The sequence below is a fragment of the Haliaeetus albicilla genome, chromosome 16, assembly GCF_947461875.1.
Source record: "Haliaeetus albicilla chromosome 16, bHalAlb1.1, whole genome shotgun sequence".
Taxonomy (NCBI): domain Eukaryota; kingdom Metazoa; phylum Chordata; class Aves; order Accipitriformes; family Accipitridae; genus Haliaeetus; species Haliaeetus albicilla.
The window spans coordinates 15,344,718-15,365,050 of NC_091498.1; the positions used below are offsets into that span (position 1 = coordinate 15,344,718).

Genomic DNA, 20,333 nt, shown 5'->3' on the forward strand with positions numbered 1-20,333 from the left:
GAACAGCGACCTGCAGTAATGTGGCATTGCTATTACTGCCAAGGCCATAAGCTGTGCGTTAACTATACAGGCTTCATTGTTACTTCTTGCCTGTTTGAAGATTTATTTTCTTTATCTTAGTCTGTTTTACTGGAGTCACCAATAAGATTTTCATGGCTAGATAGCTAACCTATGATCTAGCCTGCCTTAGTCTTGCATAGCTTGCTCCAGCTACTTAATCAAAGAGTAATAGCTTAAGACCCCAAATTAAAAATTGTCACAGCCCTTAAGGGAACCTTGAGAGTTACAGCTCAAGATCTGGATCCACCCAGATTGGGAAATCATAGCTGAAGTTTTGGAAAAAGTGCTCTAAAATTATAACAACTGAATGAACTCAGTAGTTTTATTAATTTATGGGACAATCAGAGGAGGAGGAACAGCTTGAGGAGAAGTAGCTAGCCGTAGTGTTGAACTGCTGATTTCAGTAATGGCCTTTTAAGCAATTTAGGAGGAATTTAGGAGGGGGGTCAAATAAGAAAGGAAACAGAAAGGAGGGATTGAAGTAGGTGGGAGATTAAGTGCTGTCAGTAGCTCAGTAGTTAAAATTTGAGAGAACTGGGGGTTAAGCATATGTATGTGAAGGTCTGAAATGGGATAAAGTGTAATGGATTGTAAACTATTATGACTGAGCCACATAACATTGGAGAGCAATGGTATATATAAGTATTGGAGGATACTTACACCTAATAGCCAAAACTTAACTGCTAAGCCTTGCATTTCTTTAAAGAGGAAATAATAAAAATAGTATGTAGTGGACAAGGGTGGTAAAAGTCTATACAGAAATGTTATAACTGATCATGCAAACATCTATGTGTAATTCTCCCCTTCGCTGTCCCCCACAGCTGTTTAGCTGCCTCCACGCATCCCAAGCCCAGCTCTGATACTGCACAGCTGCATAACCTTGGGCCAAACTTCTGAGCAAACCGCTAAGTTATGAGACAGCCTGCAAGAAGATAAGAAGGGCAAAAGCAGGGGGAGGAAAACTGAGACCTTTGGATCACATCAAGCCATTAATTTCTACAGTGAAAGCTGGATGAAACTGGGTTTGAGCATCCTAACCATGTGCTACCTTCCTCAGAAATGGCCAGCAATGGCATTAGTCACACACCTGAGCTACATCAGGTGACAGTGATATTGGGGTACCTAAGAACAAGACAATGCTGTACCTGTGTAATAGACTGGAAAAGTGAAAGCATGTGAAATCCTCCCAGGGACTGGAAAACTTGGGACACTAGTGGCCCTACTCAGTCTGCCATAACCAATAAAGTCAGGACACCAAGAGGCTGCCGAGGCTGTCCAGGGCCACTAGCCCACAGGAACATCAATAGCTGTGACTGCTATCTGCTGTGAAGGATGGCAGCTGGGCTTTTGAGGACTCCCTGCTGTGGGAAGCTCTTAAAAGAGGATTTGAAGGGGATGCTCACGCGCTGGTCTGGGGTGGCCAGGGCTTGCTCTGTGGTGCTTGTGCTGGGAATGATGCAGGTAGATCAGGGCTGCTCTATGCCAGACAGGCAACTTCTAGCTTAGGTCAGTTTGGAGGTTCAGGGGATCTACAATGCTTATTGCAGCCTGGTGGGGTGGTGCAGCTCAGGGTCTTGTGCTTAAGCATCCCCCTGTGCGAGAAGCTATGGGGAGGCTGGGAGCTGAAATTTCAAACCTCATAGGGCTGGTTCAGGCAGAAAAGTTTCTAGAGCAGCTCTTCATTTCCCAAATGTATGAGGCTGTAGGAGGCAGGAGATGGTAGGGACTGAGGGTCCCTCATGAAGTTACTATAGGAGTTGCTCTGGGGCTAAAAAAGCAGATTAATTTATTCTCTCGAACTGGAAAAAATAGATTTCCTCTCTCTCTTTAAATAAAGAAGCTTTTCTCCTCTTCCTTGCACCCAGGAGCCTAGCACACAGCTCTTGACTTCAACTTTGTAGCTTGGCCATGCTTTTGGTGTGTGTTAAGCCTCTTCCAGCGGTCAATAGAAAAGTTACCCAAAAAGCCAGCAGGCCTTGGGTCCATCCCTCTGCCCTCCTCCAAGCTGGCCCTAGATATAAAAGTGGAAAGCTGTTGGGGTCGCATGGTGACAGGCAGCAATACAAATGTTTGGAGAAGACAGGTAGGAGTTAATAGGTGGGAACTAGGCGAGAGCAGAGCAGGCGGTTTTGGGGCTGTGTGGGAAGAGGGGAAGGAAAGAGCGCAGTTCTCATATTAACTGATAACATTGAGCGCGTTAATCAGCGAGTGAAGCTCATCCCTTACACTCTCCAGGGAGTGGCAGATCATCTGAGGGCTGTCCAAGAGCTCGATGCTGTGGGTGTAGGGCTCGTATTTCACTGAGAAGGGCCGCTTGATGTGTGCCGCGTAGCTCCTGCAAGGAAAAGGTGCAGAGGGCTTGGTACAAGAAATGGGTCCTGAGTCTCCCTCCTACCCACCACCATTTACCCAGATCACAACAGGTTAATGCCTCCTTTAGGAAGAGTTTCTAGGTTAGCGTGAAAGCTCTGGTCTCCTACCTTTCCAGCTCCACAGGGCTATAGCTGTAGTTGAGATCCCTTCTCTTCAGCAAGGAAGACCATGAGTTTGACTGCAGGTGTCCATGGGCTGAACACATGGGCTTGCATCAAACTGGAGGGTACACTGAACTGGTCACCTCCATGGCCATCATCAGGCATCCTCTACTTCAATTTCTTTTTTTCTTTTTCAAAAATGCCAAGGAGATTTAGAAGTTAATCGCAGGGAAAGCCCGTGGAATTATAGTATTATATTCCTAAATCCTTTCTGACATTCATTTATTGACTAATCTCTGCTTGGGGAGGGGGGAACTAGCTGCAAGCTCAATTCAGGATAGATTTGACAGGCTGTGGCTCAGGCGTGGGTGAAAGGATGGGAATTGCATTATCAGAGCCATGTGCTTGAGCAAAGTTGCACTACTGTACCCAAAGCCAACTGGAGTCCAGATCTCAGTAATGAGCCTGACTTTACCGGATACCTCTCAAGAGCAAGACCTTCTTGCTACCTTTCTAATGGAGAAGTACATGGTCAAGTGAAAACAAATCAAGGGTAAGTTTTCCCCAAAGTTGCTCCTGTTCACCTCCAACACCAAAATTTGTACATTTGACAGGGTATGGTTTTTTTTTCTCTTTAGCAGCCGTGTAAATATGGAGCTGGGGATCTATATTTAGGTACCCATGGCTACAGTCTCATGCTGGAAAGGCCTGGGAAGATGAGGGGACAAACAGCACTAGCACCAGGCATGCTCCTCGCCTCTGCTGAGGCTTCACCCTTTCGCTCCTGAATTGCTTAGCTTAGGGTACCCTCTTGTGGCTACCGTGGGTCTGCTCTGGCGCAGGGCTCGGGGAAAACGCATCCCTTTCCCGGACAGATTCTCCTCTGGCTGGTACTACATGCCGTGGGGAAATCTAGTCCTGAATTGCTGGGGCTGGGGGGAGAATACCAGACAGGGCCAAGAGGCAAAATGGTCAAAGCCACAGGCTGGTGCTGGCAGGGGGCTGCCAGGCTTGCAGGGAAACAAAAAGAAGTGCAAACGGAGGGGCTTTCTGCATACTCACGTTGTCCAGTTCCTAAAAGATGCGGCTTATCTCAGTACTACCAGGCAAGGTCCAGCTCATCTCGCTTATTAATGTTATTGGCCACTGTGATGACTCCTAGCACAGCTGCTAATGGTTAGAAACTTGCCTTCCAACATGGGTGCGTTAACACCTTTTTGAAGCATAAAAAGTACCACATGGATGCCTAGAAGGGCACTGAGGAGCTGTGTCCACCCTAGAAAACTAGTAGGAAGTTTTCTTTCTAGGAAAAGAGGCTTTTCATGAGGGATAACACTGATAATCAGTGTTCATGGTGGCAACTGCCAGTAATGCAAAAAATATAGATGTTTTAATGTTTTCACCTCAAAGAGTAACATCTCTGTGGTCTCTGAGCTCTTTAAAGAGGATCATTTACAGTGCTTGTCACTGTCAAAACCCTCTACCCTCATCCTGGCTGTGTATATGGTGTATTTTTACTTTTTAAATGCAAGGAAATGACTCATTAGGCCACGGTTGTTTGGGTTTCTTTAAAGCAGCCTAGTGTGTGTGAGAGGACAGGCTCCCCAGCTACTTGCTTTTGAGCAGCTGGACTCCAGGTTGTATGAACAGTACAAGTGAGGGTAATAAAAGCAGAAGTTGAAAAATAGCAGTCCTCGCTACGTTATTTATATGAAATACCCCACTTGCAGGAACTGCAAAGTCATGTACATTGTGTAATACTTCATCTCATCCTACCCCTTTCCTAAGGTAAAATGGTATAGGCAAAGTTTACCTCTGTCAGTCAAATGTTAAAGGACTGAGCTTTCCTCCCGTGGGCAATTCTGGGTATGACTAAGCAAATCCTCTTCTGAACACATGTCCATGGGTAGAGCTGCCCCTCTCCATCCTGTCTGAAGTGCCACAGGATGGGGAAACCCAGTTACACTGGCGGGATGCTGTCTGGCATCTGCTAACCCATGTTAACCAGCTTAGGAGGCAGAAGTTCCTTTTTTTCCATGGATAAATCTATCCATGTCAAGCAAATATTTTTTGTTTGTGTATGAGCTACTAACGATGCCTGGGGGGGCAGTTGCTGTTTGAATGCTAAATGGCTATGTTGCCCAGCAGCTGCTCAGAAAGACAAACATCTTTCTGCATCTTAAATTCAGAGAATGCCACCATTTTGAGCAGCTCTTCACCTGTCTCCTAAAACTTTCAGCCACAGAGCAAACTTTTACATGACACAGAAGCCTGTGTTTCAGAAGGACACATGCTGGCAAGATGCTCCCGTGAAGGACAGCCAGTACCTGACCTGTATCACTTGGCCCTTCTGCAGCAAGGAAGCAGAGGGGGTCCTGGTGGATGCTTTGGGTCTCCAATTGCTGGACCACCAGCCCTCTGTTATGTTGCTCAGCCTCCCCTGGGAACTTGAGATGGTCTATAACTCCTTCCTGTGAGAACTAGGCAGACGAGCTAGATTAGTCCCTTTTCTTGCTCCCTCAGTCTTGTCTCCAAGAGTGCCTCCCACTCCATACCACTCCTCCACACCCACACCCTTGAGTCCAGCATATTTTGGGGGCACTCTTGGGTGAATCCAAGGGAATGAAGCTGGACCCTGTAGGAACTGGAGAATCACTTTACTTTGAAAGACCTGACAACACTTTCCAGAGTACTTCTGAGACCTTGAGCTGAAAGCAGCCATGGTGTCAAACCCTGTTTCAATATATTATAGCTTCATTTCCTTCTGTTTGAGTGTCTCACTGCCCAGTCCTACCTCAGTTTATTTTTGGCATCGCTGAAGCTCTCGGACACAAAATATACAGGCTGGTAGTTCTGGTCCTGGTAGGGCTGAACAGCAGCAGCATCAGGGTCAAAGTCTCGCACCTCTGGTTCATCTGACAAGGAGTGCTATGGACACAGCAGAAAAATGTCTGCATGAAATTAAGGGATCAGAAAACACATATGTGATAGACAGAGGTGGAGAACAGATGGGTAAAGCCATTGGAGCTGTGCAAAGGAAGAAGGTTTTTTGCTGTAAAGGGTCTAGAGCAGAGAGACAAGTTATGCTGGGACTTACTATGAGCTCCCCATAGGAAGACAGGAGCCCGGCTCCGTAGGCTTTGACTATCCCGTTCTGCCTGCAGAGCCCAAACTCCACCGTAAACCAGTAAAGCTGTGAAAGGAGAAAGAAAATATGCATAGGGGATACAGCTCCTCATCTTCATCTCCCTGTCACTTCTGAGCCCTTGCATCATGACTGATGTCTGGGGTTGTTTAAATGAACAGGTGCCTGGCATTTTGTCCCCTCTCCTTACCCTGCACCCATCACAGCCAGAGCAAAGTGCTAAACTAAGTTTCTGCCACACCGGGACAGATGGAAACTGTGTCCCTGAGCTGGTCTTCTGCATGCCTGGCTGCTGCACAGTGCTGCCATTCGGTGTCCTTGGAGCAGGACGGGTCACCTTGCCAAGGGAGAGCCAAAGGAAGTGGATGCCATTTAATCCCATCCCAAAGAGTCCCAGCAGTGCTGTCATTAGAAATACGATGCTTGATGATACTATGGTGCCTGAGAAAACTGGGTTAATGTGCAAGTGAGCTCTGCTGTTTAACTGATCTCTGCTCTGCACAGTCATCATGAAAAAGCAGGTCTGAAACAGCTCGGGTAGGGGCTCTGAGCCTGCAAATCTGGGGAGACTAGGCTGGACCAGTCCCCCTGATACTGCAGAAGTGCTGCTGGAGGGGTTGGGGCCCCCATCTAGCAAAGAGAAAAACTTACCGTTGCGAGTTTCTCAATTTCTTCATCAGTTGCTCCCAGAGACGCCAGCCCAATATCCTGGGAAGAGAAGGGAAAGGGCGAACGTCAGGACAGATTTGGTCTGAGGGCCTTACGTGTGCATTGCTCTGTTTTATTGCCTTGAGACAACAGATATTGTTGCCCTGCACTGCCATGCATCTGCTGGGGCTTCATCATGCTCGCACTAAAAATGCTTTGCTGCAGTCTGGTATTTTTACTCTGTATTAGTGTTCTCGGTCCATCACTAGGGCTCCTGAATATCATGTTTAATATAAATAAATCCTAGAATAAGAGTTTAGGTGGCAAGACCGGGGTCAGTTTGGGGCAAGGAAGCAGACAAACACCTTACCTGAGAGAACTGGGCAAACGTCTTGTCAGCCAGCATTGGGACATGCCCCAGCAGCTCGTGACAGCAATCCCTGCCAACGACCATGGGGAAAGGAGGAAAACGTGGTCAGCAGTGGACAGAGTTTGTCCGTTAGGGAGAAAGGTTAATTACTGGCCAGGTGGGATGTCTGGGCAGGGGAGGCCATCAGGGCTGGGCAATACTCACGGCTCGGGGGAGTGCATGGGCGAGGACGCGTGGCGGATGTACTGCGTGCACTGGAAGACACGGAAGGCCAGGCTGGCAAGGAAGTCCCGCGCCGACAGCAAGCCAGCCACCGGCCGGAGCTGGAAGCCGGTCCTCTCTGAAACAGCGCATACTGTCTCTGCAGGGGTGCACGGCCCACGGGCTGTGCTGGTGTCCCGCATTCCCAGCATGGACAGCAAAAACATCCGTGCTGGAAACTAAAGGGCTTCTGCTGTGCCAAGCGTAATCTTTTCACTCCTGCTAGGGAGCAAAATCTGCTCTTTAGGTGCTCAGCGGGATCATTTGACTATGAACTTGACCTTCAGTTGCAGCCCACTGTGTTTAGCTGCAGTGCCCACTACCTGGGGTCTACCCCTGTCCTCTGTGGTCAATGCAAAAGCCTCTACCAGCTCTCCTCCCAAATCTCAGTTCACACACTCCTCCTTCCAGTTCGGATTTCCCAGCTGTAGCTGCCACCACTGTGCTGGAGCCCCAGCAGACCCTGGACCTGGGTCCCCCGGGCTCGCACCCACCTTTCAGGAAGCGGGAGACCTCCTCCAGCTGAGGGATGTTGTTCTCATTGTAGCCACAGAATTTCTCCAGTAGATTGAAAGCTTCAAGATACTCCTTGCAGGCGTGGGTGGGGTACAGGCTCTTCAGGGTGCTATATACCTCCTTCCTTCAGGACAAGAGGTAGCAGACGTTCAGTGGCTTGATGTGTCTAGTCCTCTCCTGTCCTCTGGTTATACACTATCAAGGACTCGTGCCTCTAGGTTTCTTGTCCTTTTGCCTTTCTCTACCACTAAGTCTATGTCTGTGCGCATTGGTAGGGGTATGTAAACATACAGACAGACATTCAAATGAGCCTCCAAAGTCAGCAGCTGTATCTGCACAGACCTATTTCTGACCTTGAAGGTCAGAAGATTGTATAAAAAGTATTAACTGGAATTAAAATATTCCCTGTAGGTTAACTGCTGAAGTTGCACTATGAAGACAGTCAATATAACCAGGAGATGACGTTGTTTAGGAGCCTGTGTACTCAGCTCGTATGAGCTGGCCTTGTTTTCAGAGACATTCCTGCAGCAACACTCCTGGAAGTAATCATGTTCAAAGTGTTTTCCTAAGTGAGGCAAGCGAGGTACCATGCAGATATTCACTGCAGGCCTCATACTTCTTTCTGCAGCTATGATAACTGCCCTTTGGAGGCTGCTACTAAGCCAGGTCCCCTTAGAGAAGTGGGATTCCAAATTATCTGCCTCGCTCTCTGGGGAGGCTCCTTTGGAGGAAACTCCTGGGGGCTGCAGCATGAAAGTGCTCTCGGTGCAGCCCCAAGAGAAGATGAGACAGAGCATCACTGTTTTGGAGGTAGCTTGCTCTCCCAAATGCAGTCCCTACCATAAAACACCACACAATGAGTTACTGGGTTTTATAACAAGCCATTAAGTAGGATGCTTGCACTCCTGATATGTTTTTCAAGAAGTCATGCCCTAACTGTTTAGGTTTTGATTACCAGCTTCCAGTGGTGAAGCCAATAAAGGTCACAGATTAAATCAGCGCTCACCAGGTAGCGATCTCCTCCGCCGTGTACTCCACATGAGGGATTGGGTCCCCGCTGCAAGACAAAAGCACCATTACTGACAGCAGCAGAGCACAAGCTAGAGTCCTCTTCCCTTTGAGAAGGAAGCACTTTGGAGAAGCTCTGCATGATGTTGATCAATCTTCTTTAAACCAAACAAGGGGGTGACAGGAAAGACAAAGCCTTAGCACTGAGTCATTTGTACAAGTGCAACAAATACATAGACACAGAGAAAAGCATTAGTCTAGCCAGAGGTTATAAATGAACAAGGGATGCAGAAAAGCTTAGCAGGCATAATATTGTCCAGAAAAAAAATGGTCTTCACTGGAAAAAATTGAAACTTTTTGTGAAAATAAATTAATTTCATGTGCCTGAACTTCAGGGGGCTGATGGCTCCAAGAATGAATCAGTGGCTGGGAAATAAAAGCAGGTAATGAGGAAAACTTAATGCATTTGAACTGCAGAAAAATGTATTGTCAGTAAGATTAAGGACAGCAAGAAAAGAAAATCTTAACATTGATATAAGCAGAAAAATGTATTGTCAGTAAGATTAAGGACAGCAAGAAAAGAAAATCTTAACATTGATATAAGTGGGAACTAAAGAAGACTGACACTTTTGTCTTTTCTGCATCATAATTAGCAACTGTATTTCCTAAATCCTTCTGTTCTGTATTTGAACAAATGAAGTATTCACATATCACAGCAATAAAGCGTAGTTCCTCTTCCATTAACAGCCTGAAGGGATGCTACACAGTGGCTCATAAATGCTAACCCGCAGATGAGATGTGAGGAAAGACATCTTAAATGGGTGCATCACCTAGGACAGTATTTCTTCCTGTGTCCCTCAGGACTCTCTTGCTGGCACAGTGACTTTCTGTACATTTAGTATTAGTACCAGATAAAAACATCAATGTCTATATTCGGGGCTTCAAATCTGCAAAGACCATGAAAGCTAACAGAGCAGAAAGCCATGCCAGGATCACACCAGTTTCAGGGGTAGCTCAAGAAGGTGACCCGTATAATTTCCATAGCCTGCTTTCAGCACAGCTCGCTACAGAAATCAGCATTTAAAGTCCTGCTCAGAGAAGGAGACGCTACGGTGGAAGGCAGTGTTACTGAATAGGATCTAGGGAATATTTTACAAACCCAACTGCATATTAGAGCTCTGTTGGATGTTGTAGTGAAGAGGCTGAGTCCTATCACTGCATATATCAGAACAGGAGTATTAAGTAGGAGTACAAGAGATAGTCTTAAATCAATATAAGACAATGATAAGACCATTACTGGAGTCTATTTAATTTATCAGAGAGAGGAGGTGAACCATTTAGTCTATAAATTTCCTCACAGCAAAAAAATTTATCTGATAGCAGAACTCAATCTAGCAAATGAAAGGCATGTATGATCCATTGGGTGAAAGCTAAAGCTACCAACATTTGGTTTAGAAATGAAACCCACGTTTTTTTCACACCCAGGATAATGAACCATTGGAACAAGTTTTCTGGGCACATAGCTTTTTCAGTACTTGAAACACTGGAAGTCAAAACTAGATGTCATTCTAAAAGAGATGCTACATTTCAGAATTAAGTTTGAAGTCTGATGGAGTTATACGTGGCTTTTGTTATGCAGGAGGTTTATTCTGGCTTTATCAATGTATGAATTAATGACCACAGTAATTTTTTAATTGAGACTGGAAGACATAGAGAGAAGAGGGACACAAAAAGAGCTGGCCAGGCTGAATGGGGAGACAAAACATAAAAGAAGAGAAGTCTCATGCAGGTAGATCAAGGACTTCCCAACAGGTTGCATTGACATGGCATTACCCCTGCATGGATGTTAGGAAAGAGACTTACTGCTTGTAGTGAAAAGCAATTTCTGCTATCGATTTCCTTCTCTGGCGATATACTTGGTCAGAGTAGCCCTGTGATGACAAATAGGAACAGAGGCAGGATTTTTAATCGGTTACTAAAATTTCTTGCCCAAAAAAGTTCATCACTGGCTGGAGAAATTTCTCTCATGTTGGTGATTGCACTACAGTTCCCTGATCAGCTCCACTAATGGGTGTTCTCCAGCTCCCTCCTTCTGAGGGAAGGCTCAGGACTCCAACGTGAGGCTGTGCCCACACAGACTAACTCACCGGGTGATCCAGATCCAAGTCAGGGTCAAACTTGGTGACCAAATGGTGGCACTTGTCCAGTTCACAGATTTTTCTGGGAAACCAGTGAACTGTGGGGAGAGAGAAAGAGAAAAACTGTTTGGAAGTGCAGATGGAGCATCTCCTGCTGAGAAGGGGTTGTGAGGTTGAGTAAGATACATCTGACCCGGTGTACCAAATGCACACCCACAACAAACAGCACATGACACAGCTGTGCCTTCCAGGCAGTAGTCCCACACTCTCAATGCTCTTGTCCTAGAGTCAGGTCTAACACCATTATCTGCATCTCATGACTTCCCTGTCCATCTCTCAGCAGAGTATTTTGTGACAAAAGTAAACAAGAAGATGAAAATTGGATTTTACTTAAAGATTCTAGACTTCACATTCACACACATCTAGACTTCACAAATCCAGAGCTCCAACTGGTTGTAGAGAGATCACTGCAGAGCTCCAGGGAGATTTTACAATAAGAATCACCTTGCCTTCAGAACAGGATGGCATGGGGAGTGTCTTGTAATTTAGTGCTGGATGCGTACAGAGTTCCTGACACATAGGTAGGAAACTACTTTACATTTATAATATAAAACACTGGAATAGAGATGGAGAACTCTGTAGGAGAGGTATGAACAAAGCATGAAATTTCATCTCCTATTTCTATTTTTTCAATCTGGCACCAGAAGAATGGGCTATGGACTTTGGAGTCTGTTGAGAAATGGACAAGGAGGGAAGTGGCTTTCAGGATTCAGCCGTCCCAGAGGCAGTCTCTTCTGTTTTGCTCAAATTCAGCATACAGTAGCCCTTCCTCTTCTCAGGGAATAACAAAGTCTCCACCCTGTTTCTACAGCTCAGCCTCTCCACAAAAGTGAAACAGCTTGTAAGTTCCTTACATTTGTCTTCCTTAGTGGTCCTCACGTCTTCTGCTACCCTCTTGATGGAGCTAATGAAAGTATTGAGGTCAGAGCTGTGGACTTCACAGCGCACAAAGTATTCCAGTTCAGCGGTCCCTTCACGGGGCTTTCGGCTAAGCCTGGTCTCCAGGTGGTGAATTTTAGCTTCAAATGTCTTTGGGGACATGGAAAAGGAGAACAAAAACATTAAACAACGCTTGAAACACCTGCTGGTACTTCCCAAAGGTGTCCATATGGATACATTTGGGAGGGACTCCCCCTTGTCTTTTTCTTCTTCCTTTTTTTCCCCACTGGGGTAAACACTCTTATCCATTAATTCCACAGTTTTTCCTCCTGGACAGACAACTGGCAGGGCTGGTCAATAACTATCAACAGAAGACTTCCACCATGGCAAAGAAAATCGTATCAAGAGGGGAAGCCGCTGTGGCACAATGCCACCTCCTAAGACCCCCTGTCCTTTCACCTCCCACTCAAGGCAGAGGTGCTTTTCTACCGGTTGGGGGGGACGGGGTTGGCGGTGACGCAGAGGGGCGGCCCTGCCCGGGCGCGGCAGGCGGCGGGCGCTGGCCATGGTGCTGAACCGGCGGGGCTGAGCCCAGCCAGCCGGCAGTCGTGGGGCTCACCATCAGAACTGACTCCCAAAGAATAGGGAGCGGGCAGAATGGAGCCCACAGGCGTCCAAAGGGCCTGGCAGATTTGTGGGTATTCTCTTTAGCTCAGTGAAAACTGGCAGCACAAGCCCAAGGCCCTGGGCAATGACCCCACCTTTCTAAAGTCCCTGCAAGGTCTCTGGTAGAGGAAAGGACACGATTTCTCTTGTTAATCAGGAGCAGAAAGATGAGAAGGAACAGATGTAATGCCACAGGTAAATCAAATTTAGGACCGTGTTTTTTAATGTACCTACCAACTTCACTATTACATTGTCCCCTCAACAATCAATACCTTTGCATTAATCTGACAGCTGTGATTACATTACCTATGCTTTGGCTGCATGTAACACATACAGAAGAGCGAAACCAGCTTCCCTGCAGCCTGGTTCATGATGAGGCAAATGTCATTATGCCCGTCTGCTTTCATATCTTGTAACCTTCATTGCCGGAGGGATCTGGGAAATGAATCTTCCTCTGTTGTGGCTTGACATGCTTGTCTTTTTATTATATTTAAAGCGCTCTCTGCGACAAGCTCAAAGAGCTTTTTTAGTAAGAAAGCTCTTGATGTGGCAAGTGAATTGCTCCAGGAAGAAACAAATAATATTTGAACACAAGCTGCCTCTGCTTCTTGCTTGATGTTTTAAAAATTATTTAAATTATGGACTTTAAACGCAGTGTAACATGAAATCTACCAAGTACAAAAGCCTATACTTCTATTTTTCATACTCGCTAAGCAGTCTGTTGCATTTGAAATGTTACACTGATGGATTTTTCATGCCTTATCTGGCAGCTGTGCAGTTCTAGGAAGGAGATCCCAACCATGAAAACACCAAGGCTTTTGTCTGACAAGCTTGTCTTAGAGATTCAGTCTTGAGATAAGAAACATATGTTGTCCAGAAAACAGCTTTTCTTGCAGCAGTCCTCTTAGACGAGATGCAAGTTGTTTTGTAATTGCTGAAGATCTTAAACACTTTTCATAAGATGATCAGAGATAGTACTGCACGGGCAACGAATAGTTAGAATGCCCAACAATTTCAGGGAAATACTTATCCCCCAAACACACTTTTTGTATGCTTACAGCTGTTAAGTAGTGGTTTTGCTGTATAGTGTTGCTGGTGATCTGTTTTTACCCCAGAAGTGGTTGCATTTCATGGGGAAGAAGGTGTTACATAATTATCATGTGTATTAACATATGAGCTAGCAGCACACCCTTGTGACAAGAAAGGCCAACCACATACTGAATTGTAGTAGCAGACTACAAGACTGTAGATAACAGGTCAAAGGAAGTGATTCCTCTATCTCTATCTATCCCAGATGAGGGAGACCACATCTGGAGTACCATGTCCCATAGAAGAAAGACATTGATGAGCCGTAGCAGGTATACTGGAGGACTGTCAAGATGCTCAGGGGGCTGGAGCACAAATGTTATATGAATAAAGACTGAGGGAATTGGATTTGTTCAGCCTTAAGTGAAGGGGTAGGGGACATCAGTTCACTGTCTGCTAGTACCTGGTAGGAGGCTGTAAAGAAGACAGAGCCAGACTCATCTGAAAAGCATACAATGGGACGGCAAGAGGCAATGGGCAAAAGCTGGAAGCAAGGACATTAAAAAGAAAAGGGAAAGAGAAAAATCTTTTTACCATGAAGGCAGTTAAACACTGCTCAACTTGTCCAAGGAGACTGTAGGATCTCTACCTTGGTCATATTCAAAATGCAACAAGCACAGCCCTGAGCAACCTGCTGTGACTGGACCTGCTTTGAGCAGGAGGTTGGCCTAGAGACCTCTGGAGGCCCCCTACTACCCATGTGACTAGTTAATAGGAACAAATTGTCCTCTCCTCTTACTGCTGAAGTCAATGAAATTACACTACTGTAGATAAAACATATCTCAGAACCTCAGTTTGCAAAACACTTTTGAATCCTTCTGGATGAAAATGTACTACATAAATGCAAGTTGTTGTGTTTTGATTACTGTTTAAATAGGCAGCGCTTATCTCAGTCTTTCCATTCATGGTACTGAGATTGTAGATAATGCAACATTATAGTGCTGGCTGGGGGAAAAAAGCTCAATTAGTTACCAGTTTTCCTTGGTATTAAAGCCATATACAGGGCACATCTCAGTGGGGGGACCAATAGAACCTTTAATATTTGAATCAAATTAATCCCTGAAGTAGGGAGGTAATTTTGAAATCAATATGCCAATACCAGTTTTATGCCCAGGGTGAAGTCGTTCCTGTAACTCTTTGGCCAAGGACCAATGTGGCAATGCCATTCAGAGACTGCCAAAGCCTTGACCCCCAAGTAAGGTGGGTTTGGTCTGTAGCCATGCAGGACACACAGCTTGCTTTGAATGTGGGATCAGAGCCCTGCACATGAAGTTGAAGTGCTGAGCAGTGGAGGGGGCTGTCAGAGTATGCTACAAGCCACAAGAGTGTGGATTGTAGGTGTGAAACTGTGTGGTTGGATCCAGTAATTAAGCAAAGCTAAGCCCAGAGCTTAACAGCACTACCAGACGGAGATATGGTTCATTCTTACTGATGGAAAGTGAGGGCATGCTGGGGCATGAGCAAAGCATGACTGTGGGGACATCAGACAATTAACTGATAATTTGCAGTAGGCAGACCTAGTCTGAGTCTTCTTTAGTAGACTGAAGTGATATTTCTCACAGAAGAACCAGGAAACCTGTATTGTGTTTCCTGAGTCCCATACAACAGGTTAGGTACTCACCTCAAATACCTTAAGGGCACGGGACAGTGGTGAAGTCTTGGCTCCCTTGAGCATGAAGAAGAGGTTCAGCATGGCTCTCCCATCCTTCTCCTCAAAGACAATGGTCTCTGTAGACTCTGCAGCATCAGTGGCTGCAGCTGCAGCCTCTCTTTCCTTCCTGGCATCTTCAATGAGGCTTTGACGTCTACCAATGAACCGCGGAGACTGAAGGCAGAACAGAAATAAGTAACACTTCTGATAGAACTGTGGGGGAGATCAGAGGCATCCCCGGTAGCTGGATGAGGTGTGACCAATGTGTCTCAGCAGAGGAATAAGGGGAAGGTTGGACTGACTTGCCTGGCTTTGTAGAGGAAGATCTGGTGATGAGGACTGAGGCTTTAGAATTGAACTTTCGGAAATGTGGAGCTTTAGGAAAAATCTGTGTAAAATATCCTTGTAGCACGACTGGAGAGTGGGCTTCTCCCCTCACCTTTCCTAGCAACAGTTTTCAATATCCTTCAAAAAATAAAAACCAGAAACAATCTTACGCAGTTTTCAGGTGTCTGATGAACCCACGTGGAGTGGCATTAGATAAACATGAAGTCATCTGAGAAAAGATACACTGTGAGGGACAGCTGAAGCCCACAGCTGCGACCTGGCCAGGAAACATGAACTGTTCGCAGGTGTATTAGCAGGGCGGCTTAGCTAAATTGTTTCCAGGATCCAACGTGACATTTTCTTCTGACACTGAGTGGATGCTTGCCCATCAAAGTGTAATTGGAACCACATCCATATACTCCAGAAAATAAATTCCTCCCACTGATCTATAGATTTGTTTTGTCCCAACAAACTCCTGCAGATTTCTGTTACTTGGAATTGCACCTAAAATGCTGCAACTCTCTGCCTGGGGTCATGTTAGGTCACTTTTTATATTTATAGTGAGCTACAAACTATTTCAATCACTGCTGTTTCTTTTGTTATACAGTTAGCTCATATACAAACTTATTTGTTCTCGGTCTTTTTACAACCAGTTTTCCATTTAGAGGCAGCTCAGCTGGTTCCAATTTTCTGTGTTCAATACCCAAACCAGATGACAAACCCTCAGAACTTGCTAAAAGAAACCTGGGGCAGCACTGAAGAAGGAGCAGCACATAAAGCCATCCAGCACCTGCATAGAGAGCAGGACTGGCTGCAGTTTTCCCTCTGATTACATTGAAAATATCTGGAAAAAGATATAGATGCTAACCAAGCAGCACCTTCCCTGCCTTATGAAAATTTGGAGGATGTTTTCCTTTTAAAAAGGCAGTCTGCTGAATTACTAAGCCCACTTTCTCTCTGATTTTTCAAAGCCCGCCATCAGTAACTAATGTTTCCTGTGAAAGTCCTCTTGGATGCTTTAGCGGTGTAAAGCTGACATTTTAAATGCAGCCTGAAAAATACAGCTCAGCTTTCAGTGTGTTTTATATCACTACTGTGTTTAAAGCTAAGCTGGTGTTTACTTTAAAGTGCTTGCAATAAGCAGGGTGAACAGCCTTGTGCTAGCCACCATAACTGGGCTCTGCAGCTGCCCCAAGCTGGGCAGTGCATTAGCTAAGGATGTTTTATCGCACTGTGCCTCGAGGTGCAGAGGTGCAGCAGGATTTTACATCTGGGGTGGGGAAATTAGACCCCATGTTTAAGCTGTAAATCAGGTTAAAGTCCAACTGGGAGGAGTTTAAATAGCGAGAAGACTTGTGCTACTGCAAAGCTGCACTGGGAGAGGCAGCCTCGACCAGACTCATGTGCTGGGACTGGGTGGCCCCCGGCAGGCAGGAGTGGGGGTTTCGGTCCCTCTTGAGGGGTCCCTGAAGCTGCTTAGCTCCATGCTGGCATGTGGGTGGGTAAATTAAAAAAAAAATGAAATAAAGTCTGAATCTTGCTTGTGAGAAAAGGGCTGGGAGGGGTCTGCCTGCCTGCTGCCTCCTCTGCCGGGTAGGGCTGCCTGGCTGCATGCTCCCCATCTCATCCTCCTCTCTTCTGCCCCTCACATGTACGCTCATTAGCCTATTACCTCCTTTTGCTGGAAATTAGGAATCTGGCATATAAACTAACCGAACTGATCCCTCATGATAAATGCTTTCCTTTCTTCGGAAGGCACAGTTACCTGGTATTTCTGAACTGACTTGCAGACTAGCTCCCTGAGTGCATATCTAGCTACAGTGTGAGAATTCCAATTTGATTTTGCAAAGCATTTATTTGCCTAACCGGGGCCTGAGTTTGACAGTCATTCACCTCTTATGAAGGGTTAGTTTGTACCTCTTACAAAGGGTTAGTGCATTTTTCCTTCTTTGAATTTGCTGCCACTCAGAGTGCCCAGCCTGAGTAGTGACACTAAAAATACTATGTTCTGAGTTAAAGTACTTTGGCTTTTTTTTCCTGGCTCATTATTTGCAACAAGCAGGAAGGATTGTAAAGACAGTTTCCCTCCCTGTAGCATGGGGACAGTAACATCCTACTCCTGCTTGCCTGGGAGCTCCTTCCTGCTGGTTTGCCTCCAACTGCTCTCTGCTGCCTGGCTCTGCTTGTGTGCCCTATAACCAAATCCTGCTCCAGCTACAGTCCTGCAGCGTCTCGTAAAAACTATTAGGAGCAGAAAAACTAAATAAGTATCAAAAGATTTTTTTGCGGTGTGAGTTCGACCAGCTGCCCAGCTGACATGTAAAATACCTGCCTGTGTAGGTGAGTTCTGGGATTGCAAAGGTCTTTTTTTTCCCCACAGTTTGCACAGTTTCCCCTGCAGCGGGGTGAGGTCACCACGAGGGCCAGGAACACACAGTGTCACGTACAAATGCAGAGTCATGCCTCTTGCCTGGTAGAAGCCAGCAAAATAAGTGATGGGGTTGTGGAGATCTCCTGTGCTAGGTCAGAGCAAAGGGCAAAGCCTTTCATACAGCCTGCTCTTTAAATGATCCTCACAGGGCTAAGTTTTAATTTTTTTTATTTTTCTAAGAATTTCTATTCAAAGAAGGGATACGAAGATGGGCTGAGGTTTTACGTCTACCCCAGGCTGGAGGAGCCGTTTACCCCAAGCATGTTGCCGCGATCCTGCCATCACACTTGGTGAACCCAAATTCCTCAGGCCCCTTTGTTCAGCGGCCCGTTTCCTATCAAACGCGAAGCAGCAGCCCAGAGTGTGTAATAACCAAACACTCTCCCCTCCTCCAGACAACAACGAGCGTCTCAAATACTGATTTGATGAGCAGTCTGGAAAATACCAGGTTTTCAAGAACGACTTAAGTGTTCCTTATTTCGCCAGAATGAAAATGCTTGTGCAAGAGGGAAGCCTTCCCTGATTTCCATTTATTAGAGAAAGCAAGCTCACCTCCTTGTTTCCTAAATGTTTCCCTTCCTTTCCAGCACACTCCACTCTCCAAAACACCTTTCGCTGCCTATGTAGCAGCTGATTTTACAAAGTCAGAGCATCACAGAGGGTTAAGAGGACGGTGGGTGAACAAAGCAGCGGGCATAGGGGAAGAAATTGGGGAGCTCTTTAACCAACCTGCTGGAGTCACCCTGCAGACACCTGCTGAACATATCTGCTCCCTAACCTGGCTCGATTCCCGGGTTTCCTCCTGCCGAGCACCCCGAGGGGGTCCCCTCCTGGTGCACTTGCTGCCACCAGCTGCTCTGGCTCCTCCAGGGTCACCCACAGCCTGGCCACATCTCTGACCCACAGCAAGCACTGTCCCGTGCTGGGAGTCTCCGGGCTCCTCCTGTCTGCCCTGGCATTTGGGTTAGGAGGTGAAATGTCCCTGTCCCTACAGCCAGTCCCATGGGTTGGCCAGACTTAGCTTTCTAAAGGCACTTGACAGCTCAGCAGGAAGTTTTTCTCTCCTTTCCCTGTCACATACAGATCTGGTGTGTGCAGAAGCATTCCCCGGGCTAAACCCAGGGCTGAGACCACGTCAGGGAGGGCTGGGAACAGAAGCGGGGGAAGAATGTGCTGGGAGAGAGTGGAACTGCGGACACAGCAGAAGCGAACAAACTGATTAAATTGCCTGTGCCTCATATGTTGTCTGAAATAACAGCCACACTTTTTCATTATGCTGGAACAGGTAAAATCTCTGCAGTTTATTGCCTTGAAACCAGGAAGGCATTAGATTTTTGAATTGCCTTTCACACTGGGGATTCCTTGTTATTCCTGCCTTAGGTCTATGGGTTATTTAACTTGCTTTTGGTTGGGGGGGTGAGGGTCGCATTAGTCCAAGATTTCATCCCCCCAGATGTTTGCATTTCACATGTACCAATATGTAGAGAGAACTGTTCAGGTAATTTCCCTTTGCCAGGCTCAAGCCCAGAGGTGCCAGTGTGGGGGAACTCCCACAAAGGCAGTGTTGGTCCATCTATCCCTGCCTGCCTCTGCCTATAGCTACAGGACAGGCTGCGGTTTTTGGAGGGGGAGGGAAAGAAGTGGAGTAGGGTTGTCTTACCATGACGGCCTCAGCTTGCTTGGAGTCCAGCTCTGACACCGCCCTGCGGAAGCCTTTGGCTGCAGAGGTGGAGATGTTCGGGGTTGGCATCTTTGCTCTTCCACGAGCTCTGCTCTCTGCTTTCCAGCTCCTTGCCAGCTTTTTATAGGGCAGGGCTGACGTCAAAGAGTCTTTCAAATCTTCTCTCCCCCCCGCCACCTCCCCATCATCACCTCCCTCCTCTCTCCCCCTCGGGCTGAGAGGAGGAGGGGACGTGAAGGAGAGAAACGTTTCTGTCCCATTAAATCTAATCGCTACAAAGATTGCAGACACCCTGCCTTCGCTGACCAGACACTCCCCCCACCTGTTTGCCTGTACCCAAAAGATTTCTACTCTGTTTTTTCCTTCCTTTCTTGATGGAGTTCATTCTCATGCCATGTTGCAGTCCAACACATTTGCTCTCCCAGGTTTGGAGCTGCATGAAAGGATTTTGATCTGTGAAAGGATGAAATAAAAGGAAGGAAGAGATTCAGCCCTCTCTAGCCCTTTTTTTCCCTTGTTTGCCTTGTCATTGAGGCAGTAAAGGAATAGGAAAATAACACTGATTCCCCTAAGGCAGCTGCGGGACTGGATGCTGTTCTTACGTACGCACCTCCTGACACCCGGCTCCTGCAAACGCTCTGCATTTCAGTGCTCTCTGACCACCTCATGTCTTGGCTTGGCCATGTAATGCTGACAGCAGGATGGCAGAATCGGGCCCCTTGAGTCCTCAGAGATGAAAAAGGCTTTAAAGAAAATAACCTGGAAAAACACTCTCAATCCTGCCTTCCCCGGGGCTTTGCTCCTCTTGCAGTAATTCCTAAGAGACCAAATGCCTGAGGACAGCTGGGGCTGTGACAGTGGGTGGCAGCTCAGGACCCATCCTGGACTTTTCTTTGCTGTGAGTAAAAGTGGCCTTTTTCTCCTGGGGGATT

The 20,333-nt window shown here is 46.5% G+C and overlaps 1 protein-coding gene across 1 annotated transcript; it reads right to left on the reverse strand.

Moving 5' to 3' along the window:
- On the reverse strand, positions 1 to 19,470 carry TH (tyrosine hydroxylase). The gene is made up of 13 exons (XM_069804518.1): positions 19,381 to 19,470; positions 14,933 to 15,136; positions 11,535 to 11,709; positions 10,630 to 10,718; positions 10,346 to 10,413; positions 8,481 to 8,531; positions 7,453 to 7,598; positions 6,902 to 7,037; positions 6,698 to 6,767; positions 6,331 to 6,387; positions 5,632 to 5,727; positions 5,329 to 5,462; positions 1 to 2,395 (listed from the first exon to the last, which is right to left on the reverse strand). Exons 1-13 carry the CDS (start codon positions 19,468 to 19,470, stop codon positions 2,236 to 2,238), a joined length of 1,476 nt encoding a protein of 491 aa, XP_069660619.1. The 3' UTR covers positions 1 to 2,235.
- Positions 19,471 to 20,333: the final 863 nt, after the last annotated feature.

Bases quoted from the DNA above. Each gene is read 5' to 3' on its own strand.
- TH (XM_069804518.1), bottom strand. From the start codon at position 19,470: ATGCCAACCCCGAACATCTCCACCTCTGCAGCCAAAGGCTTCCGCAGG. The intron at 7,038-7,452 runs GTGGGTGCGAGC...GCGCTGTTTCAG, and splicing joins GGTCTCCCGCTTCCTGAAAG to AGAGGACCGGCTTCCAGCTC. The intron at 5,463-5,631 runs GTAAGTCCCAGC...CTGTGTCCATAG, and splicing joins CTTCCTATGGGGAGCTCATA to CACTCCTTGTCAGATGAACC.